Genomic DNA, 23,072 nt, shown 5'->3' with positions numbered 1-23,072 from the left:
CTTCCTGGTGCTTTTTCAATTCAGGGGAAAAGAAGTTTATTGACACAAGGAAAGCTGTAAACTCTGCAGCCATAACTTACAGCCAGGTTTGAAGGTGCTTCAGCCTCCCACAGCTTTCAGTATTAATGTCTCAATCTCATTAGAATTATAGTGCAAATAAAAAACTGACACATACCCCCAAATTACATTTTAAAACTATTTTTAAGTGATAAATAAACTATATTGCTATTTTAAAGTATCATTGAGTGTAATGACTTTGAAAAATTGTTCTGAAGACCTTCTTCAATAATCAAAATAACAACTCAGGCTGTTTTTAAGATACACTTCCTGTGAAGACGACAACTTACAAATTCCAAGGACTCAGTTTTTTAAATTTCTTGAGAAGATAGAATTTTTTATTTTTATTGCAATATTGCCTGGACTTCACAATCTGGCACTGTATCTTCACCCCTTCTGTTGTGCAAACACATGTGACAGTATTTTTAAAATGTCTGTCTCTAGAAAACCACTGAGGAAGCCTCACAGACAGAGAAGAACACAGAAGGAACAATTGCAAAGATTTATTTAGCGCTTTCTGTGCTTGGCACTTAGAAACAGAGTTCCGTGCATAGGGCAAATCTTTATACAGCTTTTTCTTCATACATATTTTACATACCATTTTTATTGCCCTCTTTTATATTCATAATATTGAATACCCCACTAGGCATATAAATACATTTATCTACAACACCTCACAACAACTCTCAATAATATCTGTATTCTGTTACTTGGTATTTGCATTTTCACACAACTTAAATGCATAGCTTGCACCAAGCTACAATTGTTTTCTTATTTTTAAAGGATTTGAAGAGAAAAAAGGAAAGAAAAAAAAAAAGAACAAGGGAAAAAAAGCCAGAAAAGAAAGATGTTAAAAGGCAATGATCTATTTGGTTAAACAGAGACCATGTGGCAGGTGGAAGGTTGGCAAATACTCAACCTCACTGTTTCTGAAATGCTAATGGTTTTCTACGGCAACTCTGGCATGCAAGGTCAGCTGCACTCCTGTAGAGCTCTCTTTTCTCATCACTCTTCCCCATGAGCTCAGTCTGGACAGTTTCTTCCCCCTGGGATGAGTGCTGTGGGAGACACATTCCCCACAAAGGCTGTCATCCGTTCCGTTTCGCCGCATCGCTTCCAGTCCAGCCAACAGGAGCTGAGCCCCCTCCCCCCATTCACCTTTCCAAGGTTCCATCCCCGCTTCTGTCTGAGGCTCATTTGTGAGCTAAAACTTTCCTCTCCTCTCTCTCCCTTCTCCATCTGCAGGCTGGCTGCTGGTGAGCTCCACCTCCATAAGGAAGCAGCCAGCTGGGCAGAGCCGTGGTGAGGATGAGAAACCTCTTCAGAAGGAGCTCCAGCCCCGCGGCGCCGTTCCTGTGCTCCAGGGGAAGGAAGACCCACTGGTTTCAGAAATGGGCTCTGGCAGTGAGGAACTGTCTGGGAAGGGGGACGTCTTTAGAGCCTTGGGCAGTGCAGCTTCAGAGGATGAAGCCCTGGGAGACTGCCCTTCTTCATCACTTGGAGGAGACAGCACAGGGAACAGATCCCTCCACGCCAAAAGCTCACACTGCCTAAAGTTAATGCATAAAACAGTAAATTCAGCTGCTTCTCTCCAGCTCCTCCTTAAAGTCATGCCCTCTTCTCTGCAATGTCCAGAAAAAGCAGATGCTCCGTGCCAGTCTGGAGGCCCTGGGCTACTACAAGTGGCGATGGCTGCCAGTCGAGGCTCTCCAGGAGGGCACACACCTAGGTGGTTTATGTTCTTGTTCATCGTTACAATACTAGTTCCACTATAAGTTTGAAGGCAAAAGAGTACTGGGAGGGGTTCACCCCTGGGAAGGATGAAGGTCCGGCTGCCTCCGGTGCCCGGGAGAGGCGAGGCTTGTTAGACCATGTGCACGGACATCTGTGAGGAGGAGCCCTGCACCGCCCCGTACTGCCGGTTGTCACAGGCGGCCGCCGTCTGCTGGCTGCCGGAGGGAGGGCTGATCATGTGCATCCCGTGATCCATCCCCGTGGAAAGGTATTGCCTCTCTCCAAAGGCCCCGCTGGAGGGGGAAGAGCAGAGTAAAGTGCTTTGGGAGGTGGTGAGTTTCTCTGGGCTCGCCGCCAGCCTGGGGGAAGCGGGGAAATTGTATCCGTAGAGGTTGTAGGGATTGTGCAGGGAGAAGGCATTGTAGGAGCTCTGCTGCATGTGGCCGCCACCGAACATGTGTGAGGAGGAGGAGGTGGAGGCAGGGTTGCCTGCTTGCATGACATACTGAAACTGGGAGCTGGGGAAAGATCCCAGCTGGCCGCTGTACGCCTCCATCTTGCTGTTGCTGGGCAGGGAGGAAGGAGCCGGCATTCCTGAGATCAAGGAGGGAGTCCTCTGAGGCATGAAGGTTTCGGAGGGCTGCGAGGCAGAAGCGGTGCCGCTCTGCAGCCGGTTGTAGCCCCCGTCACTCAGCCCTGGGTAGCTCTGCAGCGCTGCCATGTTGCTTCTGGCGCAAGGAGGATAATCAGACAGGTTGAGGTTGCAGAGCTGGCTCTCCCGGCAGCCAACGTTGAAAGTGTTGGGGGCCAGATGGAAGGCTGGAGGAGAGCAGGATGGAGAGAGAAGGTGAGAAGAGGCGGATGGTGACGGGGTCCCCGTGCTGGAGGTGGTCGGGGACGTTCCTGTGCTGCCTCCTGCAAAACAAAACACACGGGAGGATGTTCAGCGGCCAGAACCACATCTGCAAAATGAGACGGCCTCACTGAAAAACAGCTCAGTTCAATAAAGAAGCAAGGGTGGTAAAATGGCCACTGGAAAACTCAGCCTTTCTTGGCGAGGGCCCTCACTTTATTAATAGCATCCCTTGGTCTTTCCTTCTGCTTTTTTGTTACAACTTTGTATTTCAACAGACATTTTATTCCCTTTTAAAATGGAAGAGGGAAGCGAGCTTGCCACAGAGTAACCCAAGGCATTGGGAAAAGCTGGGAGGAACGATGGCTCCATCGGTCAAGAGATCTGCCATTTCCGGGCATGTTTATCTAGTTATCTTTGGGAGGGGGGAACAAAAAAATAGTAATTTCTCCTCTCTCCTGGTCTGCAGGAAGATCCCCAGTCAGTGAGCTGTTTGGTCCCACTGCAAACACGCTTTATCATCTGCTCGGGGCTTGCGGTGGAGAGTGGCTGAAAGCGTGTTGGACTTGTGCTCTATTCAGCATTTTTGTCAGCTGGCTCACGGTGCAGCAGCACTGATTCAAGCCAGAAGTAACACTAAAAAGAGGGGACACGGTTTCAAGCTATATCCTGCTCCACAGAGTGCAGAAAGAGGATGTGTCAGGATTTTCAATCATGTGCGTGAAATTTAAAAGGGATTCCATGTGTTGTACCACTGATGTTAACAAAATATTGATATATATGCGTGTCAGTAGTATCAGTGCATTATACAATATTTATGCTATGAATGATGGAATTGATCATTCTGCACAGCAGGGATGCTCACGTGCTCTGACCTGGGAAATAATACTGTGTAATACTACCAAGAATGGTAGCAAACTGAAAGTAAAGTGTTATGAAAAAGACGATGGCACAATTTTGAGCTTAAGCAGTGATTATTTATAAGCAACATTCTGAATTGAAGGAAGCTTCCTTGAACAACCAGGAAAACCAGTTCTGTGCCTAAAATAATTCAGTTTTCTAATGTGAAAACTTTTATTTTCATTTCATTATTCTCTTTGTATGAGTTGCCCTTTCTGCATTAGGGCAATCAACAGTGGAGACTCTTGTAAAAGGACCAAAAAAGTGCTGGTGAAAAAATTTGACCAAAGAATAAACAGACCCAGAGGAACTGGGAAGCAGCATTTCTAACAAGGTAGAAGATTACAGATGAGAGGCAAAGGGAATTGAAAAGACAGTGTTTGAATGGGCAGGTGAAATTTCATCAAGGCAGAGATTGCACACAAAAATAAGGGACAACTTTTTCATGCATCACCTTATGAAAAAAAATCCAGCAGGATTTTGAGACCAGTCTAGGTCTGTTGCTGGGGAAAAAAAAAAAAGAAAAAAAGAAAGAACTTAATGCAGTGTTGCTTGATGAAAGAGAATAGGTGATGCTAGTGGTAAAGAGATGGGCTAGAAAGACATGTTCTGTGTCAGGATATGATGGTGAGAATGAAAGTGAGAATATATCTGAATCCTTCTGACACATCTAGGGTGAAACAGGATGGGGAGTGAAAATGTAACCTTGAATCACTTATAATATTTCATTTTGTGATAAATAATATGTGATTTTTTAAGTTAATTTTTTTTAACCCAGATTCAGAAAAAAAGAAGAGAAATAGCACTGGGTAGGCACAGCCTGGAGTGATTGCTGTTGACCCAGGCAACACTAACCAAAGGCAAATTTCTGTGTTGTCAAGTCAGAGCAGACATTCCCATTACCAGTTATTGCTGAGCCACTGACTCCTTTTGTCATTCATTCCAAAGCATAAAAGAAGCATTGCATCAAGTCTCCATTAAAGCAAATGAGAGAAACTGAATTTTCAAATGCCACCATGGACTCTGCTTTCACTTCTTGACAATACTGAAATGCTCAAACTTACTCACATATTTTAGCTCCAGAGTTCAAAGGCTTGTTGTGTAAGTTTCTAACTTAGCATTTATTTTAAATAAAGGCTACACTTTCCTGGTTCGTTTAATGTCTGTGTCAGACAACCTCGGGCTATTTTGGCTGTGGCAAGCAAAGATGGAACCTCGCTCAGCCTTTGTCCCTGTCTCTCTTTTACAGGTTGTCAGCACTGCAGTAGGGTCAGCAGGAGGGAGGGTTGGCCTCTACACAGGTAGCTCCATTGCAGCCTGTTTTAGTTGAAATTGCTGATAAAGGTGAGATTGAGCACAACTACAGACACTATTTTTTTGTTAGCCCTGCTGTAAAGAGCACAACCTCTAACAGTGAGAACTGGCAGACAGCTGAATTCATGTTTCATCTTCTAGTTATCCAAGACCAAAATACAGAGATCAAACAATCACAAAACAAATACAGCACAAAGTGAGATGTACTCAGCCCACAGTAATCCTGCTTTTGACTTTCACACCATTTATTTAATGAACAAACTGCAGAAAGGGACACCCTTGCTGACAGTGTCTGGAGAATAAGTAAAAATGTGTATGTATATATGTATGAGTATTTAATGATCTGTTTGAAATAAAATATGTAGAATAAATTATTAAATACAATGTCTTAATTTCAGCCCCAGAGCTAAACTTTATCAACGCAGTAGGAGAAAATGCATATTAGTTACCACTGTAAACAGCCAACTGCCAGTTCTCTTACTGAACTGAACAACCAGAGTTACAAAGCACAGGTTCAGACTGTGGATTCCTACCTCTTCCTGAATTTTCCAAATCTGTTTGCTTACAAGAATTTTCTAACAAGCAAGTTCTTAACTTTGCCAACCTTGTTTTGAAACTTTAAAACTTTATGTTTTCTTAGATTTTTTTCTATTAATTCTAGTATCAATATTTGAAGCCTTGAGTTTTTAATATGTCCTCAGGTATGGAAACACCACTCTCACTTTCTCTAGAGGATATATAACAGTGGGAACATCTGCCTGTGACTTACATGACTGTCCAAGATACTCAGAAGACAATCTAGAAAGAATAAAGATTCCTGCTCGTTGGAATAAGGATCCTTAAGATGTGAGAGGAGGGTACAGAGAGATCTGCTCATCTAATTTGCATTTAAACTGGGGATTATTAGATCATTTATTCATCTGCTGAGAAGCTACAATCCAGGTGTACCTATAACTGAGGCTTTGGCTACACTGAGTAAGAGTAAATTTTGCTTCTTAGCAGTTTCAAGGGTTGCTTAATGGCTCCAAAACTGAGAATTGCACATTTCAGGTCACCTCTAAAGAAGGACTGAGTGATTCTGCTTTGAATAATCCCTATTTGCAGGCCAACAGGAAAACCCTGAAGTGACACCACAACAGTTAGGAAAAAGAGTAAAAAAGACTTTTTTTTTTCTCTGTACCTTCAAAATAGTGAGGAGGTAAAAGATCATCAACGTGAGCAAGTACCAAACCTGATAACTCTCTCAAAAGAATGCTTTGCCACCAATGCCAACCACAAGCACAGTTCTACTGTAACAGAGCAAATACAGAAGCAAGAAGTTCCTGATCATTTGCAGAGTAATCTTTACACCTTCAAGTGGAACAGGAAATAGTACAAAGCAAGGCCTGTCTCAGGTCATTCTCTTCAGACCAGCCTTGCCCTGCTCTGAAGGAAATTTCTTAGCCATCTTTTCTGGCGGCCCTAAGTGTGGGCCATACACAACCTGGACTTTTGTGAAGTTATAACTTGGTCTGTAGTTGTTACAAAGTCAGCCAAATACCCTTAGAGATGGCAGCAAGCCCAGTAAATATATCCACACCATACCACAGTCTTGGAAAAACAGATGTGTGTGTCATTTCAATGGAAGGCATGGATAGAAACCAATCTAGTTAAACTGATACACAAAACTATGTTAGGTCTGGTTTAAGTCAACTGAAACCACATTTAAGCAAGAATAAAATGAATCCCTCGATAGCTGTCCTCTGTTCCTTTTCTCTACCCACCATTTCCCCTGGAAATAGTTGCCAACACCAAAAGCATTTACCAGCAATGTCACAGTATCTCTCACCTCCACACCTACCATGATTCCAGAGTGATTAATTACCATTTTGAGCAGCCCCCAGAAGATCATTTTTTGGCTCTGCAGGCATTGGTTCCACACATGTGCCATTATTGAGCCACATTTGTATAAAATAGAAGGTTCAGAATTTCAAAGGCCCCTCCTTGGTATCTGAACCCAGCCCCCCACACAGGGGAAAGTGTCTGTCCTCACAGTGTCCTGCTGTTCTGTCCAGGGCTTAGCCAAGCAAGGCTGTCATCCTGAAAGGAGCTTGTTCTCTGGGCATACAAGGGATAACTAAGTTGACCTTATCAAAAGGACAGAAGCTTATTAGGTACACCACCTTTCAGTGAGGGGAACTGGAGAATGATCAAGTGCAAGAGAAGTCAAAATTTGCAAACTGGGACTGAGAAGCAGGGACAAAGAAGATTGAAATCATGGTGGAAGACAGAGAGACCACGTGGAAAGGGTGGGAGTTAAAGGCAAACCTTCCTCTTCTTGTCACTCTTGAGACACCAAATAGAAATGCTGTCTGTGCACCAGTGTCAGATATGTGGCCACAAGGCTTAGGGAAGAAATTACAGCTTAGAAATATAATCTCAAATAGCCTATGACTGGCATTTCCTCCCTGTCATGTGTGTCCATCTACGCCACAGTAATGGTGCTGTCTTCCTGCATGTCCCAAATAAACCCTTGCTTTTGCTTTTACCTAGACTGAGCTTGTGTTAAGGACAATTTCAGAGTAAACTTCAGCCCAGACATACATAGTCCATAAGGCATGATGTGCCTTAAAATGAGGGGTTGGAATATTCTGGAAACATTCAGTGTGCCAGGGCATCTGAAATACTACAGGGACCTCTTCCACAGAAGGCAGGTCACGTAGAGAACTTCTAACACTGAAGTGTAGATGGAAAATGCATCTGCCAGCAGCCAGCATTTGCCAAAGGAGCTTTCTGGCAACAGCAAGATAGTGTGGAGAGCGTCAGTGCCAAGGGAGTCTGAAGCAATTGTGCATGGAAAATTTTCTGGGATCTCTCTTACGAATGACACCATACTATTCACTTGACCCTCCACTTATCCCAACCTCCTTTATCTGAAAGGTGCACGTAAATCAAACTTTGGACTCCACTGCAGCATATTTTCCTTGCTAATGTTTCCAGGCATTGGATGCTACCATCACCTGCAGTGCCTCCATACAAACCTCTTGATCCTTGAAGTCCTCGCTCAGTGCAGAGCTGCCTTCAGCACAACGTAGCTGAACATGAATGCCACACCCTGTGCAATGGCAGAGTCTCACCAGACAGACAAGAGCTTTAGAGAAGTTTGGCAACTTGGTTACAGCCTGCAGCTCTCAGTGTGGCTGGTCTCACACAGGGGTGACCTAGTGTGAGATTGTCACATTGCAAACAGATGTGGCTGCATGTCCTCAAAGTTTGTGCTTTACTTTCTGACAAGGATGGGAATAGCAAGGTGGTTTGTCTTAAGATTTTATTTTTTGATGAGTCAGGCAGCACAGAGCTATTCTTTGAGTGCAAGAGCTTAGTCCACTCCCACCTACAAGCTAGTTTAGCTTGTGGCCAGACACCAACCACGGGGTCAGCATGGTGAGCCCACAGCCCGCAGGCTGTGCAGAGCCCACAGGACATTGCCCAGCCCACAGCCTCAGCCAGGCCATCTCCTTCCACCTCCATATGTGAGCTGGACCTGATGCTTGGATTGATAGGTGCACAACCTCACCTGGAGGAGCCACAGCCCCTCTTCTGACACCTGCCCAAGATGCTGGCACCTTCATTGTATGATAGGCATGTATCCAAGCACCTGGGGGTGCAGAAAAAAGGCACTGTGGCCATTAGTCATTCACCTGGCTCACATCTCTCCTCCTGGCACTTAACCTGGGCAAATAAGCCCTCCTGAGAGGTAGTTTATATTCCCTTGGGCACAGAGCCATGCTAATGCAACTCTCCAGCTTTCCAAATGGAGCTGGCCAGGAGCTGGCATGTGTCTGGCCAGCAAGGAGCACAGAGGAGCCTGCCCATGCAGATGCACTCCAAGTTGTTTCTGAAAGATCTGGTTTTTGTGAGGGCTCTACAGTCTTGGATACAGATGTACAGGGTCTTTTTAAAGCACAGGAAAGAGCAACCCTTACCAGTGTTTGGCAGTGTCCTGCCCTCAGACACAACAATAAATAAATGTAATGGCATGCATGCAGGAAAACAAATTTGCACAAAAAGGTAAATCCTACTACCATTCTGTGCTCTTCCACACACATGCACACTAAGTATGGCATATGAAATTTACTCTCTGCCTCCCTAGTCACTTCACCTTTGGTCGCAGAAGAAAAATTAAATTTGTTAGTTGCCCAAGGATGGGAATCTGAGGGAGTAGTGAGGTCAGGAGGGAGGGTTTGTGCAGATTGCCAGGTGGTCAGACAGATCGATTATGAGGCCAGAGTGTGCCACTGTAACCATCTGATCTCATGTCCTTTTGGAGCCGGGCGTAGCACAAACCTGGATCCATTTCTGCTTCAAGCAGCACATGCCTCAGTCCTGCTTGGTGCCTTCAGACATCTAAATGCCACAATATCAGGTGTCACTCCTGCTCTCACCTATCATGGCAACTTTCTCCTTGCAAGTATAACTGGCAGCACAAGGTCTCTGCTCCCAATCCTAGCTTTCCAAAATTCAAACCTAAAACCTTCAGAAGGACTGAAAGATCCTGCATCACCATTACCACCCCTCTGAGCTACCACCCTGGAAAACTAAATGGCTTTGATGCCTGTTCCTTGTCTTCTCACCAAGAAAGTGCAGGGCCACCTGGTCTGTGACATGCTGGATTCTCTCCTCACTCCCTCCCTATTTTTAGGAATGAAAACTTCCCACTTTCATGGGAATGAGAATAATTTCTGTCTTCACAGAGTGTAGCTGCCTTTTTTCTCTCTAGAGCCCTTGGCCAATTATCAAATTATGAATCCGCTGGTAAAATCTTTAAAAGGCCCAAATGAGACTCAAATCCTAATGCATGCCAAGTTGCTGGGTTGTAGAGGAAACATAAAGAGTGCTTTGTAGTTCTTTGGGATACAGCTCACAGAGCACATAAAAAAAGAAGATAATTACAGCAATAGATTTAAGGGGGAAAGTATGTACTGTATGGCACAAAAGTGAGGAATGAAAGGAAATTTTGGTTAAGGTTAGCAAATTATAGAGAAGGACTTTTTAAATAAGTTTGCCTCAAATTACAAGAATCATTGGAATTAATGGTAGATCTAGAACAATTCAGAATAATAATTTACTTCCCTTTACATCTTACAAATTTCTTCAAGGCAAACCGAGCAGTCAGAAAGTTAGAGATAAAACTTGCCTCATTCGTTCTCCAAGAAAAAAATATTTTCAAGATCGAATGGTAAAAACCAACCTTTTTTTCTAATGTGGACAAAGAGTATGATTCAGATGTGATTTTCAATCTCATCCATATCCAGAGCACCAAGACAGCTGAGGAAAAACATCGAAGTACTGTGGCGAGTTCAAGGAACACGTAATTTTCTATTCATAAGAAAATTATGTGCTAGTCTTAGGAAACTGTTCAAATCTTCAAAGTATCATTGCCCACCTCTAGTCATTCATGTGAAATCTGATCACCATTCACCAGATAACACAGAGTTGGGCTTCAGCCACTGGAACTCAGGATGAACACCTCTCTAGAGTAACAGAGCACTTCAGGCTCCTTTCAGGTCCTCAGGGAGTGGCACAGACCGACTTCCAGCTTCCTGTGTCACATCTGGGAGGGCATTTAATTTTCCAGTGAAGCACCTAAAATGTTCCTTCTCTAAAGGAAAACTGTCTGCAGCTCAACCTAGAATAAGCTGGAAGAGTGTTTTCCCTGGTGCTTTGTTTAAATGAGGCAATCTATGAGCCATTTGAAGTATGTAGCAGAAACCAGCGCTTGATCCCAATAACTCTGGCAACAAATGCTCTGTTTCCAATCTCCTCTTCGAGGTCAAGAGAATCAAGCAGATAATTGAGTCCACACCCAGCTATCTGACCTCTGCCAATAGCCTAGACTGCTTACAATTGATTTTGAAAGGGAAGCAGAATCCAGATTATCCTGGTGGCATTGCTGACAGAGCTGATGGCTGCCTTTGGGAAGCAAGAGGTCAATCAGATGAATTTGTAGGGGGTTCAACCTCCCTTGGCATAAGCAGCTCCACTCTTTTGGGAGACACTATTTTTGGGGTCTAGGATCTCAGATAAAGCCAAAAGGATCCTAACAGTTATTTTCTTCTTTCTGCCTCCAGGCCCCTGTGATGCCTTCAGTCTTCCTTCCATTTGACACCAGTACACATTTGTGCATTCAGGATTTTGTTTTCATATGGGTGCAATCAGGGCAGCTCTCTGAGCACCACCCCTATGGGGGAAGAGTATTATACTGAATAAGTTACAGGCAGTACAGACAAACTTTGGCAAGACAGAGGTGATGCCTGCCCAGAAAGGTTAATGTTTACAGACAGAGAAGCTGGAAAAGCAGCAACACCTCAGCTCGGGGTATCTGTCTCACATCTGCCCGTGCAGACTTAGGGTCTGTCTGGAAACATCGTTACTGCAAGAAAACATTGTTCCTTTCCAGCAGCAAATGAGACATTTGAATCTCTTCCACCCCGAGGAAGGGGAGCCTTTTGTGCATATCCCTGTTGATGCAAGACTGCAGGGTTAAGATATTCCCCTCTCAGAAGGGGACAGTGGGACCTGTACTCAATCAGTTTGTACGGGCACGCTGCTCTAGAGATAGCACCAGCTGTCCCACCAGCAAGGAACACAGCCCTTTTTCCCTACAGCACCCTCGGAGATAATTTCTAATGCTGATCTCTAGAGCCATTAATGCCAATTTTGCAGACCCTCTAAGAGGTGTATTACTCTCTACTCTCTACCTCCAGCCCAAGATCAATGCAGATGCTCAAGCTGATGGAGAAGGGGTTGAATCTACTGCCTCTACCCTTTGGTGGATCCCTGGCAAAAGCACTTCCCTACTCAAGAAAAAAGCCCATTTGGAAGGAAAGCTGCCTTGAGAGATGACCAGTCAATTTTAAGATGCTTGACTCTTGTGGATTTGTTATTCATGCATCAAAACAGTAATTTAATGACAAAGTGAATTTTTATGTGCTGCAAGCCTAGTGATAGATCATATCATGGAACTCTCACATGAGTCCTGAAGTTCTGCTTAGGAGGTACTTCTTCCTACCATCTGCCAGGGTACCTTTGATTTCATTTCTTGATAAGTCATATTACCTTACCACGTAAGCTTTTGTAGGAAGGATTAGATACTGATCACTCTTCTAATATTGCCCCAGTGCCTTTATAGTCTCATATGTGCTCACAAAACTTAGAGTCACTGATAGTGATCTGCTCATCACAATATCCTGTGGGAAACTGGATATCACAAATGAGCCAGCAATAGCTCTTTTTACTCTTAGTGACATAATGCAGAGTTACTGGAACTCTGATTTTCTTTTTTTCTCTCCCTCTTTTTTTTTTTTTTTTATGTTCCCTTTTAAAATCAAGAAACTGAGCCACAAATTTTTAATAATGAGAATCTGGATGAGGTTCAATCTAAATTTTGAAAATATATTCCAATTAAAGGCTTTAATAGATTCTTGGCTTTCCGCACGTCTCACTGCCATATGCATTCAATAACCCCAAGCCCCCTTTCTCACCAGCAGTAAGCAGACTGCAGTGTAGGTGATACCATTCCCCAGAAGGTCAGCTGCTCCTGGATTGCCATTTTTGGAGCATTTCATGCAAAGGTTTTTCTCAGGGGGGACTTCTTTCTTTCAAAACTGGCTGCAGCTCTGCTGTGATTGTGTCCAGCACGGTGCTCACTCCTGCGAAGCTGCGGATACTTTGGGATTATGCACTCCAAAAGAGAGGTTTTGTTCTCAAGCCAGGGGATTTCACTAAGAGTAGCAGCATGTTCTTTCCCTTGGTAGGACAACAGGGAGACCACTCAGGTCACAGACCTGCTGATGTGTTGTCCTTCAGTGCAACACGTGCAGCTAGAGCTCATGGACCACGAGGTTCAGCTGCACCAGGCATCTGCAACTGGGTGTGACATCAAACCCTCCAGTTTGCAGGGCAGCTGAAACCCATCATTGTGCAGATTAGAAAGTTATTCAATCCCTGCCCGAAACAGCTGCATCCAGCACACCAAGTATCGATTTTAGTGTGTCCCTTGCTCCACATAAAGCTTGGGCCAAACAAATGAGCAAAGCACTAGGACGGGGGTCAAATGGCAGAAAGGATAATGCAGAAAAAAATGGTAATATCTTTAGATAATTATATCTCATGGATGTGTCTGGGATACTCTGTGCAGACATGTATTTAAAGAAACTATTAAGAATCTGGAAAAGTTCCCACTAAAAGATAAACTAAACAATTGGTTCTATTCACTTTGAGAGGCACAGAAGGGGGAGATAAAAACCCGTAAAACAATTAAATGGATGAAGAAGGTGGATGAGGAGAAATTTGTCCCTAGCTCTTTAACATCCCACAAAAAGGGATAAACATTTAGTTGGAACAAAAAACTTAAAGTCTCTTGAATGAAGCATGTTTGCATGCTTGCAGGTTATCAAGAAATCTCCATTGCCCTCGCTACCTCTGTCCCCATCACTACTGACCATTCTGCAGTATTTTTGGGATTTGTACCTCTTAGGAACTGTACTAATTCTTTTAGCTCCGGATAAGTTAGTGCTGGAACCAGACTATGCAGAGTAATACTGGGATTGTCCTTACTGGAGGGCATATTTGTAGTTTTCAGCTTGGAGATCAGTCAGCTCCTCGTTTCAGAATACACACTAGCTTTTTGAAACTGGCACGTGTGGCAGGAAATTAAATGCTCTCCAAAAAATTGTCACATTTATATAGTTATTTTATCAGTCAAATCTCTAACCTGGCCAAATAACTCAGATGGATTTGGTAGGCAAAACTATCTTGGAAAATTCAGGTAGCACAGAAAAATTTAGTTTGAAAGCAAGGAAGACACCATATTTATGCTGCTGATGCCCCAAACTTTTGCCCCAGAAAGTGTAATTTTTCCTATTACAGTAGGATGGATCCATCTCTAGAAAATCAAAACTGAATTCCACAGTTCTTACAGAGAAACTGTTACAGCACAGCCTTAAACCTCATGTAACTAGAACCTACTGTATTTTTTCCTATCACCACAGACTATCTTATTTTAGTACTTTTATCTATTCTCTCTCTCCTCACAGGTTGGATAACCATGGCTTGCTCCTCATCAGTCCTAGGCATGTGGCCACTCTTGCTGCCCTCATCTTGTCTCTCTGCAGTAAGAACTCACTCCTCTTTAGGTGCAGTGCACACAACTACTACCAAAACTTTCCCATAGCCCCATGCAATTTCTCAACAAATATTTCAGGGGATAAAAGGAAAGCTTGCATTTCCTCAAATGTTTATTCAGAAATGTCACATATCCACCCAGCTTTGATGAAACCAGTGCGATCTGAAATTAAAATATCAGTTTATGAAAAAAAAAAAAAAACCAAACAAACCTTAAAAGTTTCTAATTCATAAATATATAAGGGAGATGACACCATGCAGCTCAGAGCACTGAAGCTCCAGATGAGGGAGAGGAGGAAACTCTGGGGCAAGTCACCTGCATGTAAAGTCTCGGAGGATCTGAGGTTCAATGGCTTATGCTGATGTCAGCTCTTAAACAGCAGTGATTTACTCACCTGTCACCCAGCTCATGTGCTTGAAAGCAAGGAGTTGAAGAGGTGTGAGCACGATATATCCTGGTTGTCTTACATTCGGAGGGAGGAATCACATGTGGCTTAAAGCCACCTCAGCATTTTTTGCTCTTTCTGTCAGCAATTCCAAGGACTCCATACCAGCATGTTTGCCCTTGCCTTAGGGGGCTGTCCCAGCAGCCAGAAATTAAAATAGAGCATGTTTGTACCTCAGCTTTGAACCTATTTTTGAGACCAGGGGACAGCTTGTTACAGCAGTTACCGGAGAGATGAGCACTATGAGGGTTGGAATATTTCTGATTTATCAATTCACACAGCTAAATGCAGAGCCCAAAACCCCTTTTGTGATGAGCTGTTAGGTTTTGAGATCAACCTGTGAACACAGCTTCAGTTAAGGGCTGCCCCAGGCTTTATTGTCTCTGGTGCAGTGGTGGTGGTCTGCACAGGGCCTGCTGGTTACAGGGCACTGGCTTTCTTTCTGGCTTTTCAGCTGCCAAACTATATTATAACAAGCTAAAAATACATTAAATATTTTCCTTTCCTAATATTACCTTACCACGTAAGCAATAGTTGGACCTGCCACTAGATGTTATCTGATAACTGAGGGCAGGGAGGCAGGCGCGCCCGAATAGGGGCTGAGACATTGGCGAGAGGCTGCTCCCGTGGCTGTGACCAGGAGGAGAGGCTGTTATGTTTCTATTTAGGTGGGTGATGAAAACATTTCTAAATCCTTGCTTTAACCCATCTCTGACCACGTGCCCCACCACAAGCGCTCCTCGACGCAAGCCCCTGAGCCTTGTGCAAAATCCCTCCTGCCCCATGGTGTGCCATTCAAGAGAGTTGGGTCATCAGGTGAAGACCATGCATGGGGAGTCTAACAGAGCTGACTGGAGTGTGCTCTGTCCTACTTCTGTGCTGTGCCATCAGAAAAATGATTTAGCAGGTGGCCTGGGCCCTGGGGTGCTGCGTGTGGAACTGGAATGGGGGACAGTCAACAAGCAAGAAGAGATTCCGCAGCTGAACACTCTTCTGATTCTGCCTTGGTGATGGGCCAACAGCTACTGCTGCTTCCCTGCATCTGCAGGAGAACACGCCATCCATCCCTAGGTGGATTCAAGATGTGGAGGGAGGTTTTGGGGATGATGTCAAGCTTGAGTGTGAGAGGCTGGAGATCTGCTACACAGGACAGGCATTTGGTGTTGATTGCTTACCTTTGCTGGTGTCACATTTGAACACTATTTTGAATTGTTTCTTTTCTTGCATGTACATTGTAATAAAAAAAAAGTATCAGGCTGCTGCCTTGATAACTCTTTTTCAGTGATCACTGTTTTTAACTAGAAATAGCTGCACTAAAGTGAATGGGAAAGACCTACCTCTGCAAAAAGCAAAATAGCAACATGGCCTGAAACTAGAGATGAAAGCCCTACTTAACTAATGAGATATGTAAAGGGCAGAAGCTATGAAAAGACACAGCATGAACACTTGGCCTATCCAATAATTCCTCCCAGATTCTAACTAGCAGAAAGTGCCTCCAGCAAGGCCACTGTGTTTTGAAATCAAGGTAGCATGACCCCTAAGGGAGACACATTCTTGGTCTCCTAAAACTTCCAGAAGGCAAATCCCCCCACCCCCCTTCCCCTTGCGTTTGCATACAAATGGCAAATGTAGACTGTAAATGGAGAACAGTGTGTATGACATGGCTGAGCATTTCCTCACTCTTTCTGTGCTCTCTTCACATTTAACTCATGCTGTGTACTTGGGCTGGTTTGCCCAACCCTTCCTGCTCCTCCTTCTAGCTCTTAGCACTCCAGCTCTGGGGGGACCAGGGAGCCCAAACGATTCCATCACCCCTCATAAGGCATGGCCTGTCCACTGCTTCCATCCCCCTCTCTGCTCTGTGTCCTCTCACTCCAGCCAAGAGCTCAACAATGTTTGTGACATCCCCGTTCCACTCGCTGGACACACAGCAAGGTGCATTGCTGCTTTTATGCCCTCTTCTCCTGCTCTTTCTGCAGGAGACAGGGCAATCTCTCTCTTGCCACCTCTCTTTGTTCACTCACCTTGCTGCTTCTGCATGGTAGTGAAATCTTCAAAGGTGAGAGTGCGCACGGGGGGCCTCCAAAAGGCGTAGGTCTCCATGATGGCCTCCAGCCCTGTCCTGTGCAAAGGGAAGAAAAGAAGGAGTGAAAAAGAATCTCAACCAGCTGGGGATACAGGCACTGAGGAAAGCAGGCTCTGACCTTGCTTGGCAGGCTGCCAGCGGCCACTGAAAGGTCACCTTGGCATCTGTGAATTCCTCAAGTGAGTCTTCCTGCACAGGTGCTGACCACGAGAGTAAAATGAAATTTCCCCAGCCCAGGATTTCAAAAGTTCCTAACGGTCTCTAAATGCCTTTTTCCTTTCTAGCAAGAATCTCAAGCCTTCTGTCTGCTTTCCAGGGGACACACGACTGTCAGCTCCTTAAGGCATACTCAATTTATCATTGAGTGGCCCTCCACAATTTTGGATGCAAGCTGTCATGCAAATAAAGAAGGTCTGGGATTCAGACTATGTAATCAGAGAGATTTTGTGAATTGCCTTTCCCTGCCACTTCACAGTTCTGGACACTGTTCGAAAGTGCTATGAGAAGCCTTAAAAAGGGAATCTTCTTGGTTTGGAACTTTGACTAGAAATGCATAAGATGCTCTTTCTAAAAGGTCAGTGATATAGCTGCTTTAGGTCCCTAGCTCACCATCAAGACTTACCAAAGAGAAAAAGGCAAAAACCAAGTGAGAATTTTTCTTCTTGAAATGCTGAGGTCTCAGATTTTTTCTTGTTGTCACCACAAACTCCCAGTTTTGCTGGAAGTCTCTTAGTGCCACAGGCTCAGTGAGGACATAGGTGTATTATCAAACCTACTGGAGCATTTTCCCAGGAAAACTTCTTCTCAGTGGAAGCTGTACACCGCTCTGTTCCCCATTCCTCACCTTCCCCAGCCTGTTTTCCCACAGTAGGTTACAGCCCTTGCACTGACTGAATACCAGGAGAGATTCTTCATCAAATGCGAGAACATATCCCCTTTCAATGCAAAAGGCACAACATCCCCAGAGCCGCTCATCAGATGTTGAGCTGACACTGGAGCTGCCTTTTCCTTCTGAAAATGTCTTTCTGCACATGCCTCCACTCACTCAGTTAACTTTCCAAAGTCTCCCCGGAAGCTTGGATGCTTTAAATACATTGGAGTTGGCAAACCAAACTCTGTATTTTAAGAGGAGGTTTAGAAGAGAGGTTGTTGCATGGTGTTTATTAGCTGCTAAGCTGTTAGAAGTAGAAACAGAAGACATCTCTGCATAGCAGTCTCACACTAGCGCTGAGCACATTGCAACAAAACTATTTGGTTAATACAGTGGCCTCTGCCAGCTCATGGAGCTCAGAGGCAACAAGGCAGGGCAGAATTTGAACCCCCCAGCTAAGCTGGGCTCTGTGTGTGAAAGCTGCCCTTTGACTACCGGTACCACCCCCAGGATTTCCTCTGCTCCCCATGTGTGAAAGTCACACATGTTCAGACTCCATCTGCTTCTCAACACACACAGCCAGGAAGAGAATGGTACCTTTTTCACAGCCTCAAGAAACGAGCCCAAACACTGAGGGAGGACTTTCTGGTACTGTATATCCAGGGGGCATCAAATGCCCTGAGCAAGTTGCGATGTAGCCAGACCTGTTGTTGAAAGGACCTGCCTTGATGATTAGAACCACGTAATGTACCAGAAATGCAGACTGAAAGTTCCAGCTGTGCTTCTCCAGCTGCTCTGTGTCTGCCACGGGACCGTGTGGGGAAGCAGGGAGGCCAGTTTACCGAGAGCAGCGGACACACTGGCTGGCTCAGTCCTTAGATCCCCAGGTGCACAACCCCACTTTGCACCAGCGCTGGGCTTCTAGCTCTGGTCTCACAGCTCACTTCCAGTGAAATCCAGTCCCTAATAGGAGGTGGCTCATGGAGGCACTAAAAGCAGATTAAAGCTATTACCCCTGCCTCTCCCTGGAGCCTACATCATTATCAGCTCAGCAATTGACTCACAATTCAAAGTTTCTAGCTCTCCATCTAACACTTTCCCCTATATCAATACAATTCTCAAAGGCACCATATAATTTCTACTTCTAAAAGAAAAGGAAAAAAAGAGAACAGCCAAGTCATAATAAAAAGAAGAAATAAAACAGTAAATTGGGAATAATATATTGCTTTCAAGGGTTGGACTTAACTGTGTCTGTGAGCTGATAGAGGGTAAATGGCAGCGCTGAGAGTGTCAGAGCAGCTTGTAAAGCTGCTCTATTTCTGCCCTGTATGTCAGAGGAAGGAAAGATGCCAACACCAACAGGGACCTACCTCCTCCTGCTCCAGGGGAGCAGTTCTACAACAGCCCCCTTGCTGTGAACACAGCTCCTGTCACCCTTCCCCTTCCACACTGTGACTGCTGGCAGCAACAGTGTGACCTTGCTCTGCAAAGCTGAGGGCAGTGTGGTGTCACAGGGACCTGAGGAATGGATGTCAGACTCCACAGTCGGCTCTTCCTGCCCCAAATGGGAGTCCTTTACTCCCCACAAGTTTGCATATGTTGAACATGTGTATAAAACATCCTCTCTGAGCATGTGGGTGACAGAGCTCAAGCTTGTGTCCACTTCTCCTATGCACAAATTTAAGCCTCTGCATACTAGACCAACCTTTTTTCCCCATTAGTTTGTGGATTTCTTTTTGTTTTTTTTTTTAATCTTTGGTTTCTGGGTTTTGGGGCTCTTTTTCTTCATGCAGAAAAAAATGTTGTGGGTGTTTTTGAAATAGCTTCTAAGCAGAACACATCCTTACTGAATTTTCACATCCTTCCAGGCGTCAGACAGGACCCATGAGACAGCAGCTTTGTGTGCTAACCTGCTAGGCACCTACCACACCATGAATGGAGTCTTGGAGAGGAAAAAACATTAATTCATGCTAAAAGCAGCTCTTGGTGAGAAGGCACAGCACCTTTGAGTACTGATTTTACAGCCCTAGCCCCTGCCTTCCTTCTGTCTGTGATGTATTCCTATTTTTGAAGGAAAATGTAGAGGTGATGAGATGGGAATCAAATTTTCTCCCTGTCAACTCTAATAAGTGTCTCTCCTGTAGCAGTTCATGACATTGGCGTGCTCCCACAGTCAGCAGAAATAGTGCAGTGCCGTTCTGTGTGTGTGTTCCACCCCCTAACAAGGAAAAGGATCTCCACCTGGCCAATGAAAAGACATTTTGGGACAATAATAAATGTTGACCAAAAAATAATTGTTTTCAGTGTTTCTGAAATGCCAGGAAATTTGGAGGGCCTTTGCTGAGGGTTGCTGATACCAAGTGTGCTGAACATTATCCATGTGGCATCTACTTTCTCTTCCAAAGAACTGCACTGAAAAATTAACTTCAAACTATCAGGCCATAAACCTTTCCCTCTCACACCATCTTTATGAAGGAAGTAAAAAAAAAAAGTATCAGAAGAGGTCTCACTGCCAGCATTTTTTTAATAAGGTCAGTCCTTTAAAAGGTATCCAAAATTTGCTCTCTCTTTTTCATTCATTCTTTTATTTTTAGTGCTATAAAGTTTTAATAATAGGCAATAAATGAAACAGTTCCATTGTCTGAAAAATGAAACGAGCTATCTGTGCACCTCCATAATCCATCCCATATGGCTGATCTTGCCATTCCCACTGCACACAGGATTCAGGCCATCATTTCATTGTTTGCTGGGGAAGCCAAACTATTGGCTCCAAGTGTCCTCCTGGCACTCTTATCCTAGACAAAGCTCAAAGAGTATTTCCAAACAAGCAACTTCTATTCACCTCAGCTGCCCACATCTGAAAGGAAAGTGCTGGTTTTTCCTTCAGCCTAGGGGTTTTTTTCCATCACCCTGTTGAGTTTCCTGACTGTTTTCCCTTCTGGCTTCCTCCTGGATAAGGAGCTGCTGCAAGCATCCTACTGTCAGATGAACTTTACCCAGCCTCTAAAAATAACCTCTGTGGCATTAAACCTGCCCCCTCACTACTCAAACATTTGGCTAGCTGAGATCCATATGTCAAAAACTGGTTTCTCAATCTCTTGAAGTTCAGGAAAGCAACCAAGTAATAATCTGCCTTATTCATACATTATGTGGGTATCCTTTCACCACCAGGAAACTTCTCTTTCAACATCAGGAACTTGTCTTGCTGCAAGTCTACAGAAACTTTATGTGCTTTTGCAAAAAGAGAAGAAGGCCCAAAAAACAGATAGAGAGAATCTCTGATAAACATGAAGTAGGATTGACCTTCAAACACAGGCTACCTCTGCCATCCAACAAGGCTCAGGTTAGATTCCAGAGCCCCATTACTTAACATGGTTTGAGTGCTCAAAGACTGCTTAACATTAGCAAGCTGCTGAGCTGCTTCCATCCTTCCCTCTGAAACACCTCAGTGCTCCTGCTCCCAGCTCAAAGACTCAGGCAGTGAGGTCTGGAGAGAGACACTCATGAAATTAAGTGACAGAGATCCAAGAAAGGATTTGAGAAAAGATTGCTCCCCCAAATGGACACAGTCAGTCAAACCATGATGGGGTATCCCCAGAGCAGCAGGGTTTTAGCAGTCTCTTGCACTGATGAAGGGAGATCAGAGTCATGAGGAATAAAGAGGCAGGCGGCAAGCTAATGGAAGTGAAAGCTCCAAAATGGAAGCTAGTTTTAAAAAAGGCAGTCACCTCCACAATTTCTGCAGCAGGAGACAACAATGAAACAATAACAATAAATAGGTAGGGGAAAATATCCATCTCCATTTAGTGGAAGAGCCTCAACACAAAGCAGAAAGGAAATGTCCTAGGAAAGAAGTGGCTTAAAAGTTCATTTTCTTCCACCATGCACTGCTTTTTCCCTGGGAGTTCTTTCCTTCATCATTCCCTGAGAAACTCTAACCATGGCTCTAACTCAGTATCCAATGTCTCTGGAATAGGATGTCCTGGAGCTGCCTCAGAATTCTGTCTCTCTGTCTCTTGCTGCTGCCACACATTTATTTTTTCTTTTTAGTCCTTATACATAGAACCTCTACTCACTTGCCTGACTCACAAATGGCTCTTCTTCAAATTATCCCATTTCTTTCACAAAGGTTAAATTTTCATTTTCAGCAGGACCTTCTCCAGCCACAACCAGATGCACTGCAGTTGGCTGAAGCTGTGGGAAGGACACGGGAAGTTGCAGAGTATCACAATTGCTTTTTGACCAGTGATCCTAATGAGATTACAGCTTCACAAGGGAGAGAAAAGCATCCAGCACAGTTCAGGAAAGTCCCATTTAGAAAGTCCTTTCCACACACAGCCTGGACTTCAATGCCTTCCTCCCTCCTATGGGAATAGCTGTGAATGTGTCCTCTGGGAAGGAGGCAGCTGAGCATTTGTGTCCTCCCCTAGCTGACAGCAGCAGTGCAACTGCAGCCAGACCCCTGCTTGTGAGGCAGGCGCCTGCCTGCTATATATGCTTGCAAATACCTTTGCCTGGTTTTTTCTTCCTAAAGCCTCAGGCTTCTCCCTTTGATGTGTAATACCTTAAAGATTTTAATTCCTCTTTACATCAGCAGAGAGCCTTACTGAGCCCTCCCCGCAGCTGCAGCCGTGTAGCAATTTCCTGCCCTTTCTTAAATCAATGAGCTACAGAGATCAGCAATTCCCAACCTTTTCAGGAAACTGTCCAAATTCACTGAGCTAGGACCTTATTAATGCCTTCCACATTAATACAGCCCACCATGTACCTGGAACTGCATCAATCCCTCTCCCAAACCCAGCCCCCAGTGCAGCTGTATCTGTGCACACGGGGAAGATCTCGTACCCAGGACACACTTTTATTCTGCTCTCCTCTCCTGCATGGGGAAAGTAAAGTCACATGTGCCTCAAGGAAAACTGGTGATCACAGTGGGGATTAAATGAGAGTAGCAACATCTTCATGCATAAATTCAGAAAGATAAGAGCAGAGGAGCTGAGCTCAGGTCCTTTGAATGTCTTCTTTGGGATGATGGAGAGTGTACCACCAAAGTGAGGGGCGGAAAACACAGGGCAGCTGCCCATTCATGAACATTGACCTCACCAAACCTCCTTATGGACGAGACAGCAGTCCTGGTAAACACACACAACAGGAGCATGCGAGTAAAACTGAGTTACAGCACCCATGGGGACAGCAAATGAGGGCTGTGCACACAACTTTTACCCTGGGCTGCACACTCAGAGCTTTGCTTTACAACCCTAGGCTTCTTGTAATGTACAATGTCTAATTGTATAATTAAGGTTTAAAGCCTTTGTTACACTGATTTAAAGGATACCTACATCATCTAGATCTGAAATACTTAGATCTGCTACGCATTCTGCTGCAGGATTCATGAATAGCAGAAAGAGCTGACACTTTTTTAAATTTTCTTACTCTTTTTTGATAATTCTTTAATGTCTTTTACTAATACGGGGGGGATTGATTAAAGCTCCATTTTAAATACTGTGCTGTTAAAATATAATTTCTTCTAAATAATATTTAAGGTGTTCTACTTAATTTTTCCGTAAAAATAATGACAAAATTAAGCCACACAGTCAAAGTGAAACCGTTGGACACTGCTGGATAAAAATTGAAATTATTTGGAACTAG

The 23,072-nt window shown here is 44.3% G+C and overlaps 1 protein-coding gene across 2 annotated transcripts in view; it reads right to left on the bottom strand.

Moving 5' to 3' along the window:
* Window positions 1-1,921: 1,921 nt before the first annotated feature.
* The window catches only part of TBX15 (T-box transcription factor 15), a gene marked incomplete at both ends in the record, with an annotated part of 88,344 nt that continues 67,193 nt past the window's right edge, over window positions 1,922-23,072 (bottom strand). For both annotated transcript variants that reach the window (XM_084224651.1, XM_084224652.1), the window contains 2 exons: window positions 1,922-2,706; window positions 16,494-16,591. In XM_084224651.1, coding sequence (XP_084080777.1) covers window positions 1,922-2,706; window positions 16,494-16,591 — 883 coding nt within the window. The remainder of the gene's footprint in view (window positions 2,707-16,493; window positions 16,592-23,072) is intronic.

This window comes from Fringilla coelebs, assembly GCF_963513975.1.
Source record: "Fringilla coelebs genome assembly, chromosome: 2".
Classification (NCBI taxonomy): domain Eukaryota; kingdom Metazoa; phylum Chordata; class Aves; order Passeriformes; family Fringillidae; genus Fringilla; species Fringilla coelebs.
This window is presented reverse-complemented; position numbering and strand designations above follow the sequence as displayed.